Genomic DNA, 24,789 nt, shown 5'->3' on the forward strand with positions numbered 1-24,789 from the left:
TACCTCCCCTACACTCTAACCACTAGACTACCTGCCTCCCCTACACTCTAACCACTAGACTACCTACCTCCTCTACACTCTAACCACTAGACTACCTGCTCCTCTACACTCTAACCACTAGACTACCTACCTCCCCTACACTCTAACCACTAGACTACCTACCTCCTCTACACTCTAACCAATAAACTACCTGCCTCCTCTACACTCTAACCACTAGACTACCTACCTCCCCTACACTCTAACCACTAGACTACCTACCTCCTCTACACTCTAACCACTAGGCTACCTACCTCCCCTACACTCTAACCACTAGACTACCTACCTCCTCTACACTCTAACCACTAGGCTACCTACCTCCTCTACACTCTAACCACTAGACTACCTACCGTTTTCGCTCTGCATTGTTGTTTTTACCAAGCATGTGATGAATAAAATGACATTCGATATCATTACACCTACTAGCTGTTCAAATATGTTACACTGTCTCTTTAAGGCAGTCTGAGCGAGGCTAGCAGAAGGCAGGCGGCTCACCAACAGGGAAGTGAAGGAGTGATTTTGCCATCTCATCCTAACTCAGGACAAGCAGAATAATAGGTGTGATGACACAGCACTGTTGACAGCTCAACTCCTCTAGTTCTGGGTAACAGTACTCCTCGAGTGCACACACACTACTGAAATATTCACTGTGTGTGTCTCTGTGTGTGTGTCTCTGTGTGTGTGTGTGTGTGTGTGTGTGTGTGTGACCTCAAACCCCTGCATCTACTTATAGTATGGGAATTGGGTCAAACTAACATCTCAAATGCTATGACTTCAAAAATAAGACATTTGAAATGCTATCAACGACAAAGATAAACATTATACCAATCAATAAATGTTTACCAATCAATACATTTTTACCAATCAATAAATGTTTATTGTTTTGAAAATAGAGCGTCTCTAGTTGTCTATAAACACAATCTTCATTGGTTAATATACCAGGAATACATTTAACTAGCTAGTACAAACTTGTTCACACACACAAGGATCTATGTAGCTCTTGGATGTGGACTGGTGGAGTGACTGGGAGAGGAGTGACTGGGAGAGGAGTGACTGGGAGAGGAGTGACTGGGAGAAGAGTGACTGGGAGAAGAGTAACTGGGAGAAGAGTGACTGGGAGAAGAGTGACTGGGAGAAGAGTGACTGGGAGAAGAGTGACTGGGAGAAGAGTGACTGGGAGAAGAGTGACTGGGAGAGGAGTGACTGGGAGAGGAGTGACTGGGAGAGGAGTGACTGGGAGAGGAGTGACTGGGAGAAGAGTGACTGGGAGAGGAGTGACTGGGAGAAGAGTGACTGGGAGAGGAGTGACTGGGAGAAGAGTGACTGGGAGAGGAGTGACTGGGAGAAGAGTGACTGGGAGAGGAGTGACTGGGAGAGGAGTCACTGGGAGAGGAGTGCCTGGGAGAGGAGTCACTGAGTGATGGTGAGTTAGTATTCCTCTGCCCCAACAGACACCTCATCATTAAACTCCTATAGAGACAGACAGAGGGAACAACAGACACCTCATCATTAAACTCCTATAGAGACAGACAGAGGGAACAACAGACACCTCATCATTAAACTCCTATAGAGACAGACAGAGGGAACAACAGACACCTCATCATTAAACTCCTATAGAGACAGACAGAGGGAACAACAGACACCTCATCATTAAACTCCTATAGAGACAGACAGAGGGAACAACAGACACCTCATCATTAAACTCCTATAGAGACAGACAGAGGGAACAAAAGTTGGACCCCAACGAAGGTGATGTGCACTTAAAGTCACAGGGGGTTGGTGGCACCTTAATTGGGGAGGACGGGCTCGAGCTAATGGCTGGAGTGGAATTAGTGGCGCATTCCATTTGAAATCAAATCAAATGTATTTGTCACATGCACATGGTTAGCAGATGTTAATGCGAGTGTAGCGAAATGCTTGTGCTTCTAGTTCCGACAATGCAGTAATAACCAACGAGTAATCTAACCTAACAATACCAGACGTGATTATGAGCCCTCCTTCCCTCAACAGCCTCCACTGACTTAAGCGTAGCTCAGTTGGTAGAGCTTGGTCCTTGCAACACTAGAATAGTGGGTTTGATTCCCGGGACTACACATACATTCAATGAATGCATGTATGACAGTAAGTCCGTTTGGATAAAAGTGTCTGCTAAATGTCAGATGATCGATTATGTGTGTTGTCTCTCCTGTGTGTGTTATACCCTGAGTCTCTCCTGTGCCTGTGTGTGTTACACCCTGAGTCTCTCCTGTGTGTGTTATACCCTGAGTCTCTCCTGTGCCTGTCTGTGTTATACCCTGAGTCTCTCCTGTGTGTGTTATACCCTGAGTCTCTCCTGTGTGTGTTATACCCTGAGTCTCTCCTGTGTGTGTTATACCCTGAGTCTCCTGTGTGTGTTATACCCTGAGTGTGTGTTATACCCTGAGTCTCTCCTGTGTGTGTTATACCCTGAGTCTCTCCTGTGTGTGTTATACCCTGAGTCTCTCCTGTGTGTGTTATACCCTGAGTCTCTCCTGTGTGTGTTATACCCTGAGTCTCTCCTGTGTGTGTTATACCCTGAGTCTCTCCTGTGTGTGTTATACCCTGAGTCTCTCCTGTGTGTGTGTGTTATACCCTGAGTCTCTCCTGTGTGTGTTATACCCTGAGTCTCTCCTGTGCGTGTTATACCCTGAGTCTCTCCTGTGTGTGTTATACCCTGAGTCTCTCCTGTGTGTGTGTGTGTGTGTGTTATACCCTGAGTCTCTCCTGTGTGTGTTATACCCTGAGTCTCTCCTGTGTGTGTTATACCCTGAGTCTCTCCTGTGTGTGTTATACCCTGAGTCTCTCCTGTGTGTGTTATACCCTGAGTTTCTCCTGTGTGTGTTATACCCTGAGTCTCTCCTGTGCCTGTGTGTGTTATACCCTGAGTCTCTCCTGTGTGTGTGTGTTATACCCTGAGTCTCTCCTGTCTGTGTTATACCCTGAGTCTCTCCTGTGCCTGTGTGTGTTATACCCTGAGTCTCTCCTGTGTGTGTTATACCCTGAGTCTCTCCTGTGTGTGTGTGTATACCCTGAGTCTCTCCTGTGTGTGTGTGTTATACCCTGAGTCTCTCCTGTCTGTGTTATACCCTGAGTCTCTCCTGTGTGTGTTATACCCTGAGTCTCTCCTGTGTGTGTTATACCCTGAGTCTCTCCTGTGTGTGTTATACCCTGAGTCTCTCCTGTGTGTGTTATACCCTGAGTCTCTCCTGTGTGTGTTATACCCTGAGTCTCTCCTGTGTGTGTTATACCCTGAGTCTCTCCTGTGTGTGTTATACCCTGAGTCTCTCCTGTGCGTGTGTTATACCCTGAGTCTCTCCTGTGTGTGTTATACCCTGAGTCTCTCCTGTGTGTGTTATACCCTGAGTCTCTCCTGTGTGTGTTATACCCTGAGTCTTCTCCTGTGTGTGTGTGTGTGTGTTATACCCTGAGTCTCTCCTGTGTGTGTTATACCCTGAGTCTCTCCTGTGTGTGTTATACCCTGAGTCTCTCCTGTGTGTGTTATACCCTGAGTCTCTCCTGTGTGTGTTATACCCTGAGTTTCTCCTGTGTGTGTTATACCCTGAGTCTCTCCTGTGCCTGTGTGTGTTATACCCTGAGTCTCTCCTGTGTGTGTTATACCCTGAGTCTCTCCTGTGTGTGTTATACCCTGAGTCTCTCCTGTGCCTGTGTGTGTTATACCCTGAGTCTCTCCTGTGTGTGTTATACCCTGAGTCTCTCCTGTGTGTGTTATACCCTGAGTCTCTCCTGTGTGTGTTATACCCTGAGTCTCTCCTGTGCGTGTGTGTTATACCCTGAGTCTCTCCTGTGTGTGTTATACCCTGAGTCTCTCCTGTGCCTGTGTGTGTTATACCCTGAGTCTCTCCTGTGTGTGTTATACCCTGAGTCTCTCCTGTGTGTGTTATACCCTGAGTCTCTCCTGTGTGTGTTATACCCTGAGTCTCTCCTGTGCCTGTGTGTGTTATACCCTGAGTCTCTCCTGTGTGTGTTATACCCTGAGTCTCTCCTGTGCCTGTGTGTGTGTTATACCCTGAGTCTCTCCTGTGTGTGTTATACCCTGAGTCTCTCCTGTGCCTGTGTGTGTTATACCCTGAGTCTCTCCTGTGTGTGTTATACCCTGAGTCTCTCCTGTGTGTGTTATACCCTGAGTCTCTCCTGTGTGTGTTATACCCTGAGTCTCTCCTGTGTGTTATACCCTGAGTCTCTCCTGTGTGTGTTATACCCTGAGTCTCTCCTGTGTGTCTGTGTTATACCCTGAGTCTCTCCTGTGTGTGTGTGTTATACCCTGAGTCTCTCCTGTGTGTGTTATACCCTGAGTCTCTCCTGTGTGTGTTATACCCTGAGTCTCTCCTGTGTGTGTTATACCCTGAGTCTCTCCTGTGCGTGTGTGTTATACCCTGAGTCTCTCCTGTGTGTGTCTCTCCTGTGTGTGTGTTATACCCTGAGTCTCTCCTGTGTGTGTTATACCCTGAGTCTCTCCTGTGTGTGTTATACCCTGAGTCTCTCCTGTGTGTGTTATACCCTGAGTCTCTCCTGTGTGTGTTATACCCTGAGTCTCTCCTGTCTGTGTTATACCCTGAGTCTCTCCTGTGTGTGTTATACCCTGAGTCTCTCCTGTGTGTGTTACACCCTGAGTCTCTCCTGTGTGTGTTATACCCTGAGTCTCTCCTGTGCGTGTGTGTTATACCCTGAGTCTCTCCTGTGTGTGTTATACCCTGAGTCTCTCCTGTGTGTGTTATACCCTGAGTCTCTCCTGTGTGTGTTATACCCTGAGTCTCTCCTGTGCGTGTTATACCCTGAGTTTCTCCTGGGCCTCAGACTTCTCCTCAGGAGAGATGGGTTCCTTGTCGAGGCGCTCCAGCAACGGCAGGCGGCTCAGGACACACAGACGGTAGTCCTCCGTCTCCACGAGAGGGTTTTCCGCTAGGACCAGCGCTCGCAATGTCCTGGATACGCCCACCAGACTACGCAAGGCACGCTGGGCAGACACCAGGTTACCCCTGAAGGGGGGAAGGAGGGGAGAAGGGGAGACTGAGGTTTACTATGATGCAGTAGCCTGCTGAGGTAAAGAGGAGATGGAGGGGTACTTTGATGCAGTAGCCTGCTGAGGTAAAGAGGACGACAGAGATGGAGAGGTACTTTGATGCAGTAGCCTGCTGAGGTAAAGAGGACGACAGAGATGGAGAGGTACTATGATGCAGTAGCCTGCTGAGGTAAAGGGAGGACAGAGATGGAGGGGTACTATGATGCAGTAGCCTGCTGAGGTAAAGGGGAGATGGAGGGGTACTATGATACAGTAGCCTGCTGAGGTAAAGGGGAGATGGAGGGATACTATGATACAGTAGCCTGCTGAGGTAAAAAGGAGATGGAGGGATACTATGATACAGTAGCCTGCTGAGGTAAAGGGAGGACAGAGATGGAGGGGTACTATGATACAGTAGCCTGCTGAGGTAAAGGGGAGATGGAGGGATACTATGATACAGTAGCCTGCTGAGGTAAAAAGGAGATGGAGGGATACTATGATACAGTAGCCTGCTGAGGTAAAGGGAGGACAGAGATGGAGGGGTACTATGATACAGTAGCCTGCTGAGGTAAAGGGGAGATGGAGGGATACTATGATACAGTAGCCTGCTGAGGTAAAAAGGAGATGGAGGGATACTATGATACAGTAGCCTGCTGAGGTAAAGGGAGGACAGAGATGGAGGGGTACTATGATACAGTAGCCTGCTGAGGTAAAGAGGAGATGGAGGGATACTATGATACAGTAGCCTGCTGAGGTAAAGAGGAGATGGAGGGATACTATGATACAGTAGCCTGCTGAGGTAAAGAGGAGATGGAGGGATACTATGATACAGTAGCCTGCTGAGGTAAAGAGGAGATGGAGGGATACTATGATGCAGTAGCCTGCTGAGGTAAAGGGAGGACAGAGATGGAGGGGTACTATGATACAGTAGCCTGCTGAGGTAAAGAGGAGATGGAGGGATACTATGATACAGTAGCCTGCTGAGGTAAAGAGGAGATGGAGGGATACTATGATACAGTAGCCTGCTGAGGTAAAGAGGAGATGGAGGGATACTATGATACAGTAGCCTGCTGAGGTAAAGAGGAGATGGAGGGATACTATGATACAGTAGCCTGCTGAGGTAAAGAGGAGATGGAGGGATACTATGATACAGTAGCCTGCTGAGGTAAAGGGGAGATGGAGGGGTACTATGATACAGTAGCCTGCTGAGGTAAAGGGGAGATGGAGGGGTACTATGATACAGTAGCCTGCTGAGGTAAAGGGGAGATGGAGGGGTACTATGATACAGTAGCCTGCTGAGGTAAAGGGGAGATGGAGGGGTACTATGATACAGTAGCCTGCTGAGGTAAAGGGAGGACAGAGATGGAGGGGTACTATGATACAGTAGCCTGCTGAGGTAAAGAGGAGATGGAGGGGTACTATGATACAGTAGCCTGCTGAGGTAAAGGGGAGATGGAGGGGTACTATGATACAGTAGCCTGCTGAGGTAAAGAGGAGATGGAGGGATACTATGATGCAGTAGCCTGCTGAGGTAAAGGGAGGACAGAGATGGAGGGGTACTATGATACAGTAGCCTGCTGAGGTAAAGAGGAGATGGAGGGATACTATGATACAGTAGCCTGCTGAGGTAAAGGGGAGATGGAGGGATACTATGATACAGTAGCCTGCTGAGGTAAAGAGGAGATGGAGGGATACTATGATGCAGTAGCCTGCTGAGGTAAAGGGAGGTATTTATACATTCATCTGTCAGGGGGATTGACGTCAGATGTTTAGTGAAGGCCAGTTGACGGTGTTGAGGTACTGTTGGGACTGATGTCTACCTGATGTTGAGGTACTGTTGGGACTGATGTCTACCTGATGTTAAGGTACTGTTGGGACTGATGTCTACCTGATGTTGAGGTACTGTTGGGACTGATGTCTACCTGATGTTGAGGTACTGTTGGGACTGATGTCTACCTGATGTTGAGGTACTGTTGGGACTGATGTCTACCTGATGTTGAGGTACTGTTGGGACTGATGTCTACCTGATGTTGAGGTACTGTTGGGACTGATGTCTACCTGATGTTGAGGTACTGTTGGGACTGATGTCTACCTGATGTTGAGGTACTGCAGGGCCTTCATGTTGGGACTGATGTCTACCTGATGTTGAAGTACTGTTGGGACTGATGTCTACCTGATGTTGAGGTACTGTTGGGACTGATGTCTACCTGATGTTGAGGTACTGTTGGGACTGATGTCTACCTGATGTTGAGGTACTGTTGGGACTGATGTCTACCTGATGTTGAGGTACTGCAGGGCCTTCATGTTGGGACTGATGTCTACCTGATGTTAAGGTACTGTTGGGACTGATGTCTACCTGATGTTGAGGTACTGTTGGGACTGATGTCTACCTGATGTTAAGGTACTGTTGGGACTGATGTCTACCTGATGTTGAAGTACTGTTGGGACTGATGTCTACCTGATGTTGAGGTACTGCAGGGCCTTCATGTTGGGACTGATGTCTACCTGATGTTAAGGTACTGTTGGGACTGATGTCTACCTGATGTTGAGGTACTGTTGGGACTGATGTCTACCTGATGTTGAGGTACTGCAGGGCCTTCATGTTGGGACTGATGTCTACCTGATGTTAAGGTACTGTTGGGACTGATGTCTACCTGATGTTGAGGTACTGTTGGGACTGATGTCTACCTGATGTTGAGGTACTGTTGGGACTGATGTCTACCTGATGTTGAGGTACTGTTGGGACTGATGTCTACCTGATGTTGAGGTACTGCAGGGCCTTCATGTTGGGACTGATGTCTACCTGATGTTAAGGTACTGTTGGGACTGATGTCTACCTGATGTTGAGGTACTGTTGGGACTGATGTCTACCTGATGTTGAGGTACTGTTGGGACTGATGTCTACCTGATGTTGAGGTACTGTTGGGACTGATGTCTACCTGATGTTGAGGTACTGTTGGGACTGATGTCTACCTGATGTTGAGGTACTGTTGGGACTGATGTCTACCTGATGTTAAGGTACTGTTGGGACTGATGTCTACCTGATGTTGAGGTACTGTTGGGACTGATGTCTACCTGATGTTGAAGTACTGTTGGGACTGATGTCTACCTGATGTTAAGGTACTGTTGGGACTGATGTCTACCTGATGTTGAGGTACTGTTGGGACTGATGTCTACCTGATGTTGAGGTACTGTTGGGACTGATGTCTACCTGATGTTGAGGTACTGTTGGGACTGATGTCTACCTGATGTTGAGGTACTGTTGGGACTGATGTCTACCTGATGTTGAGGTACTGCAGGGCCTTCATGTTGGGACTGATGTCTACCTGATGTTGAGGTACTGTTGGGACTGATGTCTACCTGATGTTGAGGTACTGTTGGGACTGATGTCTACCTGATGTTGAGGTACTGTTGGGACTGATGTCTACCTGATGTTGAGGTACTGTTGGGACTGATGTCTACCTGATGTTGAGGTACTGTTGGGACTGATGTCTACCTGATGTTGAGGTACTGTTGGGACTGATGTCTACCTGATGTTGAGGTACTGCAGGGCCTTCATGTTGGGACTGATGTCTACCTGATGTTAAGGTACTGTTGGGACTGATGTCTACCTGATGTTGAGGTACTGTTGGGACTGATGTCTACCTGATGTTGAGGTACTGTTGGGACTGATGTCTACCTGATGTTGAGGTACTGTTGGGACTGATGTCTACCTGATGTTGAGGTACTGTTGGGACTGATGTCTACCTGATGTTGAGGTACTGTTGGGACTGATGTCTACCTGATGTTGAGGTACTGTTGGGACTGATGTCTACCTGATGTTGAGGTACTGTTGGGACTGATGTCTACCTGATGTTGAGGTACTGTTGGGACTGATGTCTACCTGATGTTGAGGTACTGTTGGGACTGATGTCTACCTGATGTTGAGGTACTGTTGGGACTGATGTCTACCTGATGTTAAGGTACTGTTGGGACTGATGTCTACCTGATGTTGAGGTACTGTTGGGACTGATGTCTACCTGATGTTGAGGTACTGTTGGGACTGATGTCTACCTGATGTTAAGGTACTGTTGGGACTGATGTCTACCTGATGTTAAGGTACTGTTGGGACTGATGTCTACCTGATGTTGAGGTACTGTTGAGACTGATGTCTACCTGATGTTGAGGTACTGCAGGGACTGATGTCTACCTGATGTTGAGGTACTGCAGGGACTGATGTCTACCTGATGTTGAGGTACTGTTGGGACTGATGTCTACCTGATGTTGAGGTACTGCAGGGCCTTCATGTTGGGACTGATGTCTACCTGATGTTAAGGTACTGTTGGGACTGATGTCTACCTGATGTTGAGGTACTGTTGGGACTGATGTCTACCTGATGTTGAGGTACTGTTGGGACTGATGTCTACCTGATGTTAAGGTACTGTTGGGACTGATGTCTACCTGATGTTGAGGTACTGTTGGGACTGATGTCTACCTGATGTTAAGGTACTGTTGGGACTGATGTCTACCTGATGTTGAGGTACTGTTGAGACTGATGTCTACCTGATGTTGAGGTACTGCAGGGACTGATGTCTACCTGATGTTGAGGTACTGTTGGGACTGATGTCTACCTGATGTTAAGGTACTGTTGGGACTGATGTCTACCTGATGTTGAGGTACTGTTAGGACTGATGTCTACCTGATGTTGAGGTACTGTTGGGACTGATGTCTACCTGATGTTGAGGTACTGTTGGGACTGATGTCTACCTGATGTTAAGGTACTGTTGGGACTGATGTCTACCTGATGTTGAGGTACTGTTGGGACTGATGTCTACCTGATGTTGAGGTACTGTTGGGACTGATGTCTACCTGATGTTGAGGTACTGTTGGGACTGATGTCTACCTGATGTTAAGGTACTGTTGGGACTGATGTCTACCTGATGTTGAGGTACTGTTGGGACTGATGTCTACCTGATGTTGAGGTACTGCAGGGCCTTCATGTTGGGACTGATGTCTACCTGATGTTAAGGTACTGTTGGGACTGATGTCTACCTGATGTTGAGGTACTGTTGGGACTGATGTCTACCTGATGTTGAGGTACTGTTGGGACTGATGTCTACCTGATGTTGAGGTACTGTTGGGACTGATGTCTACCTGATGTTGAGGTACTGTTGGGACTGATGTCTACCTGATGTTGAGGTACTGTTGGGACTGATGTCTACCTGATGTTAAGGTACTGTTGGGACTGATGTCTACCTGATGTTGAGGTACTGTTGGGACTGATGTCTACCTGATGTTGAGGTACTGTTGGGACTGATGTCTACCTGATGTTAAGGTACTGTTGGGACTGATGTCTACCTGATGTTAAGGTACTGTTGGGACTGATGTCTACCTGATGTTGAGGTACTGTTGGGACTGATGTCTACCTGATGTTAAGGTACTGTTGGGACTGATGTCTACCTGATGTTGAGGTACTGCAGGGACTGATGTCTACCTGATGTTGAGGTACTGCAGGGCCTTCATGTTGGGACTGATGTCTACCTGATGTTGAGGTACTGTTGGGACTGATGTCTACCTGATGTTGAGGTACTGCAGGGCCTTCATGTTGGGACTGATGTCTACCTGATGTTAAGGTACTATTGGGACTGATGCCTACCTGATGTTGAGGTACTGTTGGGACTGATGTCTACCTGATGTTGAGGTATTGCAGGGCCTTCATGTTGGGACTGATGTCTACCTGATGTTGAGGTACTGCAGGGCCTTCATGTTGGGACTGATGTCTACCTGATGTTAAGGTACTGTTGGGACTGATGTCTACCTGATGTTGAGGTACTGTTGGGACTGATGTCTACCTGATGTTAAGGTACTGTTGGGACTGATGTCTACCTGATGTTGAGGTACTGTTGGGACTGATGTCTACCTGATGTTGAGGTACTGCAGGGCCTTCATGTTGGGACTGATGTCTACCTGATGTTAAGGTACTGTTGGGACTGATGTCTACCTGATGTTAAGGTACTGTTGGGACTGATGCCTACCTGATGTTGAGGTACTGCAGGGCCTTCATGTTGGGACTGATGCCATCTAGAGTCTCCAGTTGGTTGTCTCGGAGGTGCAGGGTGGTCAGACGCTCCAGCTTACCCAGACCCTCCAGGCGCTTGATAGTATTCTGGGCCTGCACAGGGGTCAGAAGTTACAGGTCACAGGGTTAGAGGTCAGAATTAAACTGAGGTAAGTGACAGGTGAAAGGTTAGAACCAGGAATCAGATGGGGTTATGGGTGAGAGGTTGAAAGTTACCAGGTAGAGCCTGTGTAGGTTAGAGTTAGGGTTGAAAGGTCAGGTAGAGCCTGTGTAGGTTAGTGTTAGGGTTGAAAGGTCAAGTAGAGCCTGTGTAGGTTAGTGTTAGGGTTGAAAGGTCAGGTAGAGTCTGTGTAGGTTAGAGTTAGGGTTGAAAGGTCAAGTAGAGCCTGTGTAGGTAAGAGTTAGGGTTGAAAGGTCAGGTAGAGCCTTTGTAGGTTAGAGTTAGGTTTAAAAGGTCAGGTAGAGGCGTCACAGGTTATGGTGAGAGGTTAAAGGTTACCAGGTAGAGGCGTCGGAGGTTGGGTAGGTATATCCCGTCGGTGGTCTCCAGTTTGTTTCCTCTCAGTTCCAGAGTCACCAGGTTGGTCAGGTGATGGTACCGTAGCCCCGACACCCTCTGGATACCGTTACCTAGCAACGACACACAAGACACACTCTGGACACCCTTACTTAGAGAGGTCATACTCAACCTACAGACCCAGGCCTCGACACTCAGGGGGCCCACATTGATTTTGTTGAGTCACTCAAGTATCATATTATGAACACACATAAGACATGTCTGTCTTCCTGCCCGTCCGCCCTGTCTGTCTGTCTGTCTGTCTGTCTGTCTGTCTGTCTGCCTGCCCGCCTTATCAGGAGGGATAAGCCAATGAATTATGGTCGTGAGCAAACATTCCATAACTGCAGGCGACAGTAAATCGTCAACTCTAGCTTAATAGGACAGCCCATACGTAAAATGTCTGCACACATGACTGTAAGTCGCTTTGGATAAAAGTGTCTGCTAAATGGCAGATATTATATTAGAAGAAAATGTACTACTTCAAAATTGAGATGGCCTCAATGGCGCTGCCCATGCGCTAACAGACGCTATAATGGGACAGATACAAAGAAGAGTCCTCTATCATTCTTTATGGGTCTATGCTAGGTAATGGTCCGTCTATATTAGATCAACTCAGTACACTGATTGTAAGATATGTTACTTTATCTCAGCCACATTCAGACCTTAAATCTATGTAAATAGATCAATCCTGGCCAATGAGGTTCTCCAACACCCTCTCCCCAGACTGACCAATGAGGTTGAGGCTCTCCCACACCCCTTCCCAGACTGACTAATAAGGTTGAGGATCTCCCACACCCCCTCCCAGACTGACCAATGAGGTTGAGACTCTCCCACACCCCTTCACAGACTGACCAATGAGGTTGAGGCTCTCCCACACCCCTTCACAGACCGACCAATGAGGTTGAGGCTCTCCCACACCCCCCAGACTGACCAATGAGGTTAAGGGCTCTTCACACCCCTTCCAGACTAACCAATGAGGTTGAGGCTCTCTAGGCCGAGGCCTTCTAGGCCTTCCAGGTCTTTGATGCGGTTCAGGGCCAGACTCAGCCACTGTAGGTATGTCAGCTGACCCAGGGGCTGACCTCTGAACCCGGCCACCATGTTACCATCGCCCTGGGGGAGGGGGGGAAAGGAAATGTTTATATTATTATTATTATTGAAAAATGCTACACCGTCTTACACAGGAGGGACTATACTTATTTGGGAATAATTTGAGACGAAGACAATTCTATATACCAAGACTCTGGTCAAAATGTTGCACTATATGAGGAATATGGTGTGATTTGGGTCCTTGCCTTCAGCCACAGCAGCTGTGTGAGGGCAGCCAGGGGTGAAAGGTCAGAGAGGTGGTTGGATGACACGTCCAGGAAACGCAGGTGGACAAACGAGCTGACCAGGGCCATGTCTGTCAGACGTCTGGGGAGAGAGAGAGGGAGGGGGGGTAGAGAGGGAGAGAGAGGGGGGAGAGATAGGGACGGGGGAGAGAGGGAAGGGGGAGAGAGAGAGAGGGGGAGGAGAGAGAGAAGGGGGAGAGGGGGGGGGGAGAGAGAGAGATGAGATGGGGGAAAGAAGGGGACAAAGAGGGGGTAGGGAGACACAAGGAGAGAGAGGGGTAGGGAGGCACAGGGAGAGAGACGGAGCAGGGAGGCACAAGGAGAGAGAGGGGGTAGGGAGGCACAAGGAGAGAGAGGGGGTAGGGAGGCACAAGGAGAGAGAGGGGGTAGGGAGGCACAAGGAGAGAGAGGGGGTAGGGAGGCACAGGGAGAGAGACGGGGGTAGGGAGACACAAGGAGAGAGAAGGGGTAGGGAGACACAAGGAGAGAGAGGGGGTAGGGAGACACAAGGAGAGAGAGGGGGTAGGGAGGCACAAGGAGATAGACAGGGTAGGGAGGCACAGGGAGAGAGAGGGGGTAGGGAGACACAGGGAGAGAGAGGGGGGGTAGGGAGGCACAGGGAGAGAGAGGGGGTAGAGAGGCACAGGGAGAGAGAGGGGGTAGGGAGGCACGGGGAGAGAGAGGGGGTAGGGAGACACAGGGAGAGAGAGGGGGGTAGGGAGGCACGGGGAGAGAGACGAGGATAAGTTGCATTGCTGCTTATCCAATTATTTTAGATGAAACAATTGGGTTAGGGGCTAGGGATGAGAGGCTATGGGCCAACCTAAGGGCTAGCAGTTGATTTGGGACTGGGCCCGGTTGGCATCCCTATAAGCCCTGTTCAAAAGTAGGGCAAGTGCACTATAAATGGGATAGGGTGCCATTTGAGACCAGGTGTTTTATGTCCTGTGGTGGTCACCACACCTGTTTTCCAGTTGGAGCTTAACGAAGGCGTGTGCCAGGCCGTTCCCGGTGCGACACAAAAGAGACAAACCGGGGATCAGAATCTCCTTGGTCAGAGGACATGGTTCGATCTGGAGACACATCAACACAACACTCAGCTAAGCAGCAATGAAATAATGAATTCATGAATCAATGTATCAGAATAAATCCCATTTTATTGATGAGTTATCAGTTCACATTTTGAAATGTATTGTAGGTTAGGTTACCCATGTGATCGATAATCAACAACCAAAAACTAAACAATGTCAATGTGCACCTGGTCCTCTTTTTCGGACATATTTTCCTCCTGTCCATCCTCATTGGCGACCTCCTCTCCCTCCGACAGCGCCGCGACCTCCTCTCCCTCCGACAGCGCCGTGGCCTCCTCTCCCTCCGACAGTGCCCCGGCCTCCTCTCCCTCCGACAGCGCCCCGGCCTCCTCTCCCTCCGACATCCTGCTCTCCGTTTAACAGTTTGGGCTGGGGACAAGTAAATGTCACTGGATAAAATTAAAATTAAAATGTATTTCACCTTTATTTAACCAGGTAGGCAAGTTGAGAACACCTTTATTTAACCAGGTAGGCCAGTTGAGAACACCTTTATTTAACCAGGTAGGCCAGTTGAGAACAAGTTCTCATTTACAACTGCGACCTGGCCAAGATAAAGCAAAGTAGTGCGACACAAACAACAACACAGAGTTACACATGGAATAAACAAGCGTACAGTCAATAACACAATAGAAAGAAATCTATATACAATGTGTGCAAATGAGGTAAGATAAGGGAGGTAATAAATATGCCATAGTGGCGAAATAATTACAATTTAGCAATTAAACACTGGAATGATAGATGTGCAGAAGATGAATGTGCAGGTAGAGATACTGGGGTGCAAAGGAGCAAAATAAATCAAATAAATAACAGTATGGGGATGAGGTAGTTGGATGGGCTATTTACAAGATGGGCTATGTACAGGTGCAGTTTTCTGTGAGCTGCTCTGACAGCTGGTGCTTAAAGCTAGTGAGGGAGATAAGTGTTTCCAGTTTCAGAGATTTTTGTAGTTTGTTCCAGTCATTGGCAGAAGAGAACTGGAAGGAGAGGCGGCCAAAGAAAGAATTGGTTTTGGGGGAGACCAGAGAGATATACCTGCTGGAGCGCGTGCTACAGGTGGGTGCTGTTATGGTGACCAGCGAGCTGAGATAAGGGGGGACTTTACCTAGCAGGGTCTTGTAGATGACCTGGAGCCAGTGGGTTTGGCGACAAGTATGAAGCGAGGGCCAGCCAACGAGAGCGTACAGGTCGCAGTGGTGGGTGGTATATGGGGCTTTGGTGACAAAACGGATGGCACTGTGATAGACTGCATCCAGTTTGATGAGTAGAGTGTTGGAGGCTATTTTGTAAATGACATCACCGAAGTCAAGGATCGGTAGGATAGTCCGTTTTACAAGGGTATGTTTGGCAGCATGAGTGAAGGAAGCTTTGTTGTGAAAAAGGAAGACAATTCTAGATGTAATTTTGGATTGGAGATGTTTGATGTGAGTCTGGAAGGAGAGTTTACAGTCTAACCAGACACCTAGGTATTTGTAGTTGTCCACATATTCTAAGTCAGAACCGTCCAGAGTAGTGATGCTGGACGGGCGGGCAGGTGCAGGCAGCGATTGGTTGAAGAGCATGCATTTAGTTTTACTTGCATTTAAAGCAGTTGGAGGCCACGGAAGGAGAGTTGTATGGCATTGAAGCTTGCCTGGAGGTTAGTTAACACAGTGTCCAAAGAAGGGCCAGAAGTATACAGAATGGTGTCGTCTGCATAGAGGTGGATCAGAGACTTACCAGCAGCAAGAGCGACATCATTGAGAGAAGAGAGTCGGCCCAAGAATTTTATCCTGTGGCACCCCCATAGAGACTGCCAGAGGGCCGGACAACAGGCCCTCCGATTTGACACACTGAACTCTATCAGAGAAGTAGTTGGTGACCAAGGCGAGGAAATCATTTGAGAAACCAAGGCTGTCGAGTCTGCCGATGAGGATGTGGTGATTGACAGAGTCGAAAGCCTTGGCCAGATCAATGAATACGGCTGCACAGTATTGTTCCTTATCGATGGCGGTTAAGATATCGTTTAGGACCTTGAGCGTGGCTGAGGTGCACCCGTGACCAGCTCGGAAACCAGATTGCATACCGGAGAAGGTGCGGTGGGATTCGAAATAGTCGGTAATCTGTTTGTTGACTTGGCTTTTGTTGACCTTAGAAAGACAGGGTAGGATGGATATACAGTGGGGAGAACAAGTTTGATACACTGTCGATTTTGCAAGTTTTCCTACTTACAAAGCATGTTGAGGTCTGTAATTTTTTTAATCATAGGTACACTTCAACTGTGAGAGACGGAATCTAAAACAAAAATCCAGAAAATCACATTGTATGATTTTTAAGTAATTAATTAGCATTTTATTGCATGACACAAGTATTTGATACATCAGAAAAGCAGAACTTAATATTTGGTATAGAAACCTTTTTTTGCAATTACAGAGATCATACGTTTCCTGTAGTTCTTGACCAGGTTTGCACACACTGCAGCAGGGATTTTGGTCCACTCCTCCATACAGACCTTCTCCAGATCCTTCAGGTTTCGGGGCTGTCGCTGGGCAATACGGACTTTCAGCTCCCTCCAAAGATTTTCTATTGGGTTCAGGTCTGGAGACTGGCTAGACCACTCCAGGACCTTGAGATGCTTCTTACGTAGCCACTCCTTAGTTGCCCTGGCTGTGTGTTTCGGGTCGTTGTCATGCTGGAAGACCCAGCCACAACCCATCTTCAATGCTCTTACTGAGGGAAGGAGGTTGTTGGCCAAGATCTTGAAATACATGGCCCCATCCATCCTCCCCTCAATACGGTGCAATCGTCCTGTCCCCTTTGCAGAAAAGCATCCCCAAAGAATGATGTTTCCACCTCCATGCTTCACGGTTGGGATGGTGTTCTTGGGGTTGTACTCATCCTTCTTCTTCCTCCAAACACGGCGAGTGGAGTTTAGACCTAAAAGCTCTATTTTTGTCTCATCAGACCACATGACCTTCTCCCATTCCTCCTCTGGATCATCCAGACGGTCATTGGCAAACTTCAGACGGGCCTGGACATACGCTGGCCTGAGCAGGGGGACCTTGCGCGCGCTGCAGGATTTTAATCCATGACGGCGTAGTGTGGTACTAATGGTTTTCTTTGAGACTGTGGTCCCAGCTCTCTTCAGGTCATTGACCAGGTCCTGCCGTGTAGTTCTGGGCTGATCCCTCACCTTCCTCATGATCATGCCCCACGAGGTGAGATCTTGCATGGAGCCCCAGACCGAGGGTGATTGACCGTCATCTTGAACTTCTTCCATTTTCTAATAATTGCGCCAACAGTTGTTGCCTTCTCACCAAGCTGCTTGCCTATTGTCCTGTAGCCCATCCCAGCCTTGTGCAGGTCTACAATTTTATCCCTGATGTCCTTACACCCTCTCTGGTCTTGGCCATTGTGGAGAGGTTGGAGTCTGTTTGATTGAGTGTGTGGACAGGTGTCTTTTATACAGGTAACGAGTTCAAACAGGTGCAGTTAATACAGGTAATGAGTGGAGAACAGGAGGGCTTCTTAAATAAAAACTAACAGGTCTGTGAGAGCCGGAATTCTTACTGGTTGGTAGGTGATCAAATACTTATGTCATGCAATAAAATGCAAATTAATTACTTAAAAATCATACAATGTGATTTTCTGGATTTTTGTTTTAGATTCCGTCTCTCACAGTTGAAGTATATCTATGATTAAAATTACATGCTTTGTAAGTAGGAAAACCTGCAAAATCAGCAGTGTATCAAATACTTGTTCTCCCCACTGTAGGTCTGTAGCAGTTTGGGTCAAGAGTGTCCCCCCCTTTGAAGAGGGGGATGACCGCAGCTGCTTTCCAATCTTTGGGAATCTCAGATGACACAAAAGAGAGGTTGAACAGGCTAGTAAAAGGTGTTGCAACAATTTCGTCAGATCATTTTAGAAAGAAAGGGTCCAGATTGTCAAGCCCGGCTGATTTGTAGGGGTCCAGATTTTGCAGCTCTTTCAGAACATCAGCTGACTTGACTTGGGAGAAGGAGACATGGGGAAGGCTTGGGCGAGTTGCTGTGGGGGGTGCAGTGCTATTGATCGGGGTAGGGGTAGCCAGGTGGAAAGCATGGCCAGCTGTAGAAAAATGCTTATTGAAATTCTCAATTATAGTGGATTTATCGGTGGTGACAGAGTTTCCTATCCTCAGTGCAGTGGGCAGCTGGGAGGAGGTGCTCTTATTCTCCATGGACTTTACAGTGTCCCAGAACTTTTTTGAGTTTGTGTTGCAGGAAGCAAATTTCTGCTTAAAAAAGCCAAGGCTAGCTTTTTCAACTGCCCGTGTATAATGGTTTCTAGCTTCCCTGAAAAGCTGCATATCACGGGGGCTGTTCGATGCTAATGCAGAACGCCATAGGATGTTTTTGTGTTGGTTAAGGGCAGTCAGGTCTGGAGAGAACCAAGGGCTATATCTGGTTCACATTGTTTTTGAATGGGGCTTATTTAAGATGGTGAGGAAGGCATTAAAAAAAAAAAAACAGGCATCCTCTACTGACGGGATGAGGTCAATATCCTTCCAGGATACCCGGGCCAGGTCGATTAGAAAGGCCTGCTCGCTGAAGTGTTTCAGGGAGCGTTTGACAGTGATGAGTGGAGGTCGTTTGCCCGCTGACCCATTACGGATGCAGGCAATGAGGCAGTGATCGCTGGCTACCCCTACCCCGGTTTCCCCCATTAAGCAGGGAGTTGGAGTCTGAGGCAGAGCCTTCTCTTGTCTCTACTCCTCCCGTTACGGGGTCTGAGACGCCGAAGCTTCCCACCATTAGCTCTGACAAATTGAAAACTCTAGTCATTGGCGACTCCATTACCCGCAGTATTAGACTTAAAACGAATCATCCAGCGATCATACACTGTTTACCAGGGGGCAGGGCTACCGACGTTAAGGCTAATCTGAAGATGGTGCTGGCTAAAACTGGCGAGTGTAGAGAGTATAGAGATATTGTTATCCACGTCGGCACCAACGATGTTAGGATGAAACAGTCAGAGGTCACCAAGCGCAACATAGCTTCAGCGTGTAAATCAACTAGAAAGATGTGTCGGCATCGAGTAATTGTCTCTGGCCCCCTCCCAGTTAGGGGGAGTGCTGAGCTCTACAGCAGAGTCTCACAACTCAATCGCTGGTTGAAAACTGTTTTCTGCCCCTCCCAAAAGATAGAATTTGTAGATAATTGGCCCTCTTTCTGGGACAGACCAAGCCTGGCCTGCTGAGGAGTGACAGATTCCATCCTAGCTGGAGGGGTGCTCTCATCTTATCTACCAACATAGACAGGGTTCTAACTCCTCTAGCTCCACAATGAAATAGGGTGCAGGCCAGGCAGCAGGCTGTTAGCCAGCCTGCCAGCTTAGTGGAGTCTGCCACTACCACAGTCAGTGTAGTCAGCTCAGCTATCCCCATTGAGACCGTGTCTGTGCCTCGACCTAGGTTGGGCAAAACTAAACATGGCGGTGTTCGCCTTAGCAATCTCACTAGGATAAAGACCTCCTCCATTTCTGTCATTATTGAAAGAGATCATGATACCTCACATCTCAAAATAGGGCTACTTAATGTTAGATCCCTCACTTCAAAGGCAGTTATAGTCAATGAACTAATCACTGATCATAATCTTGATGTGATTGGCCTGACTGAAACATGGCTTAAGCCTGATGAATTTACTGTGTTAAATGAGGCCTCACCTCCTGGTTACACTAGTGACCATATCCCCCGTGCATCCCGTAAAGTTGGAGGTGTTGCTAACATTTACGATAGCAAATTTCAATTTACAAAAATAAAGAAGACATTTTTGTCTTTTGAGCTGCTAGTCATGAAATCTATGCAGCCTACTCAATCACTTTTATAGCTACTGTTTACAGGCCTCCTGGGCCATATACAGCGTTCCTCACTGAGTTCCCTGAATTCCTATCAGACCTTGTAGTCATAGCAGATAATATTCAAATTTTTTGTGATTTTAATATTCACATGGAAAAGTCCACAGACCCACTCCAAAAGGCTTTCGGAGCCATCATCGACTCAGTGGGTTTTGTCCAACATGTCTCTGGACCTACTCACTGTCACAGTCATACTCTGGACCTAGTTTTGTCCCATGGAATAAATGTTGTGGATCTTAATGTTTTTCCTCATAATCCTGGACTATCGGACCACCATTTTATTACGTTTGCAATAGCAAAAAAAATTATCTGCTTAGACCCCAACCAAGGAGCATTAAAAGTCGTGCTATAAATTCTCAGACAACACAAAGATTCCTTGATGCCCTTCCAGACTCCCTCTGCCTACCCAAGGACGTCAGAGGACAAAAATCAGTTATCCACCTAACTGAGGAACTCAATTTAACCTTGCGCAATACCCTAGATGCAGTTGCACCCCTAAAAACTAAAAACATTTGTCATAAGAAACTAGCTCCCTGGTATACAGAAAATACCCGAGCTCTGAAGCAAGCTTCCAGAAAATTGGAACGGAAATGGCGCCACACCAAACTGGAAGTCTTCCGACTAGCTTGGAAAGACAGTACCGTGCAATATTGAAGAGCCCTTCTGTATTTTTGATACTGTGGCAAAGCTAACTAAAAAGCAGCATTCCCCAAGTGAGGATGGCTTTCACTTCAGCAGTAATAAATTCAATAACTTCTTTGAGGAAAAGATCATGATCATTAGAAAGCAAATTACGGACTCCTCTTTAAATCTGCGTATTCCTCCAAAGCTCAGTTTCCCTGAGTCTGCACAACTCTGCCAGGACCTAGGATCAAGAGAGACACTCAAGTGTTTTGGTACTATTTCTCTTGACACAATGATGAAAATAATCATGGCAAGAAGATATCTGTTTGTCTCTGTGAATGGTTTGTCCTCTGACAAATCTATTGTACATTTCGGTGTTCCTCAAGGTTCCATTTCAGGACCACTATTGTTTTCACTATATATATTTTACCTCTTGGGGATGTCATTTGAAAACATAATGTTAACTTTCACTGCTATACGGATGACACACAGCTGTACATTTCAATGAATTATCTTGAAGCCCCAAAATTGTACTCGCTAGAAACCTGTGTTTCAGACATAACGAAGTGGATGGCTGCAAACTTTCTACTTTTAAACTTGGACAAAACAGAGATGCTTGTTCTAGGTCACAAGAAACAAAGAGATCTTCTGTTGAATCTGACAATTAATCTTGATGGTTGTACAGTCGTCTCAAATAAAACTGTGAAGGACCTCGGCGTTACTCTGGACCCTGAGCTCTCTTTTGACGAACATATCAAGACTGTTTCAAGGACAGCTTTTTTCCATCTACGTAACATTGCAAAAATCAGAAACTTTCTGTCCAAAAATGATGCAGAAAAATTCATCCATGCTTTTGTTACTTCTAGGTTAGACTACTGCAATGCTCTACTTTCTGGCTACCCGGATAAAGCACTAAATAAACTTCAGTTCGTGCTAAATACAGCTGCTAGAATCCTGACTAGAACCAAAAAATGTGATCATATTACTCTGGTGCTAGCCTCGCTATACTGGCTTCCTGTCAAGGCAAGGGCTGATTTCAAGGTTTTACTGCTGACCTACAAAGCATTACATGGGCTTGCTCCTACCTATCTTGCCGATTTGGTCCTGCCGTACATACCTACACGTACGCTACGGTCACAAGACGCAGACCTCCTAATTGTCCCTTGAATTTCTAAGCAAACAGCTTGAGGCAGGGCTTTCTCCTACAGAGCTCCATTTTTATGGAATGGTCTGCCTACCCATGTGAGAGATGCAGACTCCGTCTCAACCTTTAAGTCTTTACTGAGGACTCATCTCTTCAGTGGGTCATATGATTGAGTGTAGTCTGGCGATAGCTTTTCGAGCTAAAGGATAGCTGATGACCACCAACCGTGGTTAGCTGAATACTAACGTTAGCCAGTAAACTGGCTAGCTTCTGGCCTCTCTTCTGGCTAGCTTCAGGCCTCTCTTCTGGCTAGCTTCTGGCCTCTCTTCTGGCTAGCTTCTGGCTAACTTCTGTCCTCTCTTCTGGCTAGCTTCAGGCCTCTCTTCTGGCTAGCTTCTGGCCTCTCTTCTGGCTAGCTTCTGGCCTCTCTTCTGGCTAGCTTCTGTCCTCTCTTCTGGCTAGCTTCTGGCCTCTCTTCTGGCCAGCTTCTGGCCTCTCTTCTGGCCAGCTTCTGGCCTCTCTTCTGGCCAGCTTCTGGCCTCTCTTCTGGCTAGCTTCTGTCCTCTCTTCAGGCTAGCTTCTGTCCTCTCTTCTGGCCAGCTTCTGGCCTCTCTTCTGGCTAGCTTCTGTCCTCTCTTCTGGCTAGCTTCTGGGCTAGCTTCTGTCCTCTCTTCTGGCTAGCTTCTGTCCTCTCTTCTGGCCAGCTTCTGGCTAGCTTCTGTTCTCTCTTCTGGCTAGCTTCTGTCCTCTCTTCTGGCTAGCTTCTGTCCTCTCTTTTGTCCTCTCTTCTGTCCTCTCTTCTGGCTAGCTTCTTCTGTCCTCTCTTCTGGCCTCTCTTCTGGCTAGCTGCTGTCCTCTCTTCTGGCCTCGCTTCTGGCCTCTCTTCTGTTCTCTCTTCTGGCTAGTTTCTGATCTCTCTTCTGGCTAGCTTCTGTCCTCTTTTCTGGCCTCTCTTCTGGCTAGCTTCTGTTCTCTCTTCTGGCCTCTCTTCAGGCCTCTCTTCTGGATAGCTTCTGTCCTCTCTTCTGGATAGCTTCTGTCCTCTCTTCTGTCCTCTTTTCTGGCCTGTCTTCTGGTCAGCTTCTGGCCTCTCTTCTGTCCTCTCTTCTATTGTGGATTTCAGATTTGAGGTGAATATTATTTTAATTTTTTTTAAATTGGTGAGGCAGGTTGCAGGAGAGTGTTTTGAAGTTGAGTTTATAAAAAAATAAAAAATATATATAAAAAGATATGCGAAGAAAATATGTAAATATATATATATATATATATATATATATACGTGACACGACAGGTATAATATCATGAAATAGCCACCTTCATTTTTTTTTAAATAAATTGTAGTGAGCTAGCTTAAGTTAATCTAATTCAATTTGGGGCATTGTTTATTTTTAATTTAAAAAGGGCTTTACGTTTACAGCTAGTTTGACACTTGTCTTCCTGACTTGGGGCTAGCCAGTACAGCTAACGCGTAACGTTACATTAGCTAACGTTGCGTCTCAAAAGAGACTACATCTAAAATAGTACAGACCATGATACCTCAATTTAGGCTTTTTTTAATTAGCTATATGGTTAGTTAGTTAGCTAGTTGTTACATCCAACTTTTTAACGTTAATGTTGACAATATTGTAAAGAAGCTGTTACCTGAGTGAGTTAGCCACAGCGTTATGGTGTCGTTTCCATGGAAACAAGTTCAGCAGTCAGAGGGAGATCTTTCCTGCAACTTTGCATGAAAAAAATATTTTGTAAAGAAAGTCAAATCTCCCTGTATATAACCATGATTATGGATTATAATATAAATGGGGAAAAGTTCATATAAAATTCATTGTATTTGTGTAATAACAACATCAACTGAAGGTGTATAATTTGGGACAACTCTTTCCAAAACCAGTATCATGCCATGTTTTTCACTCAGAATGTAATTTCGTTCTTTTGAATGAACCAATCCAGTAATAGTCTAAATAGCATGTTTTGCTCAGTGTAGGTCAAGATTGCCAATATTTTACACAATGTAATTCCTCTTTTCTTAAACCACACCTTGTGTAAAACCAAGTTTGGAAATACAGTGTTGAGACAACCACCAGTAATGTAGAAATGCATACACAGCTCTTCTGCTCCGATGCACAGTCCAACTTACCACACTAAGTGAGAATACACCAACAGTACTATTATGTTTTCCATGTGTAATTCTCTCTCATGAATGCCTTCCAAACAGTGTACCAGTGATTGAAACTTGTCTCCTTCCTGGAAATTGTGTGGTGTTCAATCAGGACGAGGCTATGTGGACACTCCTGGCCAGGGTGCACTATGGGATGGCGAGGCCGGTCATGGACCCCCCCAGATAGAATTTGTGTGCCCCCCCCCATAACAAATGGCATATTAATTACCATGCTCAGTTTTGCCAGTGTAGCCTGCCAGTAGTACAGACTGGAACAGAGGCTATATGCCAGTGTGCGCTCATAATCTGAGGGGGTAGGAGAAGGGTACGTAATAATGTAATATTTTGTAGTTAAAATCCCCAAAATACATTCTGATTGGGAACCTAGCCATGCCATCATAAGATACCGCCTTCAATCCCTTGATTAGGGAGCTCATTGGATCCCGGGCGGGGTTAGGGAGCTCATTGGATACCGGGGCGGGGTTAGGGAGCTCATTGGATCCCGGGGCGGGGTTAGGGAGCTCATTGGATCCCAGGGCAGGGTTAGGGAGCTCATTGGATCCCGGGGCGGGGTTAGGGAGCTCATTGGATCCCAGGGCGGGGTTAGGGAGCTCATTGGATCCCGGGCGGGGTTAGGGAGCTCATTGGATCCCGGGGCGGGGTTAGGGAGCTCATTGGATCCCGGGGCAGGGTTAGGGAGCTCATTGGATCCCAGGGCGGGGTCAAATGAACCTTTTTTTTTCTTTCACAGAGAGGGAAAAAGATTGTTCACCTTTGTAGACAGCTACAGCTAGCTTGGTTAAGTTTTGGTAGTGTCTCACTGAATAATCATATCTAGTTGGCTAAGCTTTGATCAGCGTGGATATTCCAAAATGTCTG

The 24,789-nt window shown here is 47.0% G+C and overlaps 1 protein-coding gene across 3 annotated transcripts; it reads right to left on the reverse strand.

The window, feature by feature from the left end:
- Nucleotides 1-897: 897 nt before the first annotated feature.
- Nucleotides 898-23,510, reverse strand: lrrc23 (leucine rich repeat containing 23). Of its 3 annotated transcripts, none has more exons than XM_042298615.1 (9): nt 23,397-23,509; nt 14,284-14,485; nt 13,989-14,098; nt 12,987-13,107; nt 12,663-12,804; nt 11,632-11,762; nt 11,089-11,225; nt 4,847-5,051; nt 898-1,506 (listed from the first exon to the last, which is right to left on the reverse strand). In XM_042298615.1, exons 2-9 carry the CDS (start codon nt 14,458-14,460, stop codon nt 1,465-1,467), a joined length of 1,065 nt encoding a protein of 354 aa, XP_042154549.1. In that variant the 5' UTR covers nt 14,461-14,485; nt 23,397-23,509; the 3' UTR covers nt 898-1,464. The 3 variants fall into 3 exon arrangements, with proteins under 3 accessions (XP_042154549.1, XP_042154547.1, XP_042154548.1); XM_042298613.1 differs by lacking the exon at nt 898-1,506 and adding an exon at nt 1,514-1,741 and having other exon boundaries at nt 23,397-23,510; XM_042298614.1 differs by lacking the exon at nt 898-1,506 and adding an exon at nt 1,514-1,741 and having other exon boundaries at nt 14,284-14,505; nt 23,397-23,442.
- Between the last annotated feature and the right edge of the window lie 1,279 nt (nt 23,511-24,789).

The sequence above is a fragment of the Oncorhynchus tshawytscha genome, linkage group LG16 (assembly GCF_018296145.1).
Source record: "Oncorhynchus tshawytscha isolate Ot180627B linkage group LG16, Otsh_v2.0, whole genome shotgun sequence".
In the NCBI taxonomy this organism is placed as follows: domain Eukaryota; kingdom Metazoa; phylum Chordata; class Actinopteri; order Salmoniformes; family Salmonidae; genus Oncorhynchus; species Oncorhynchus tshawytscha.

Excerpts from the sequence above, each read along its gene's own strand:
- lrrc23 (XM_042298613.1), bottom strand. The coding sequence starts at position 14,460 with ATGTCGGAGGGAGAGGAGGCCGGGGCGCTGTCGGAGGGAGAGGAGGCC. Across the intron at positions 14,099-14,283 it reads TGTCCGAAAAAGAGGACCAG|ATCGAACCATGTCCTCTGAC; the intron begins GTGCACATTGAC and ends ATGTGTCTCCAG. Across the intron at positions 13,108-13,988 it reads AAGCTCCAACTGGAAAACAG|ACGTCTGACAGACATGGCCC; the intron begins GTGTGGTGACCA and ends CTCTCTCCCCAG.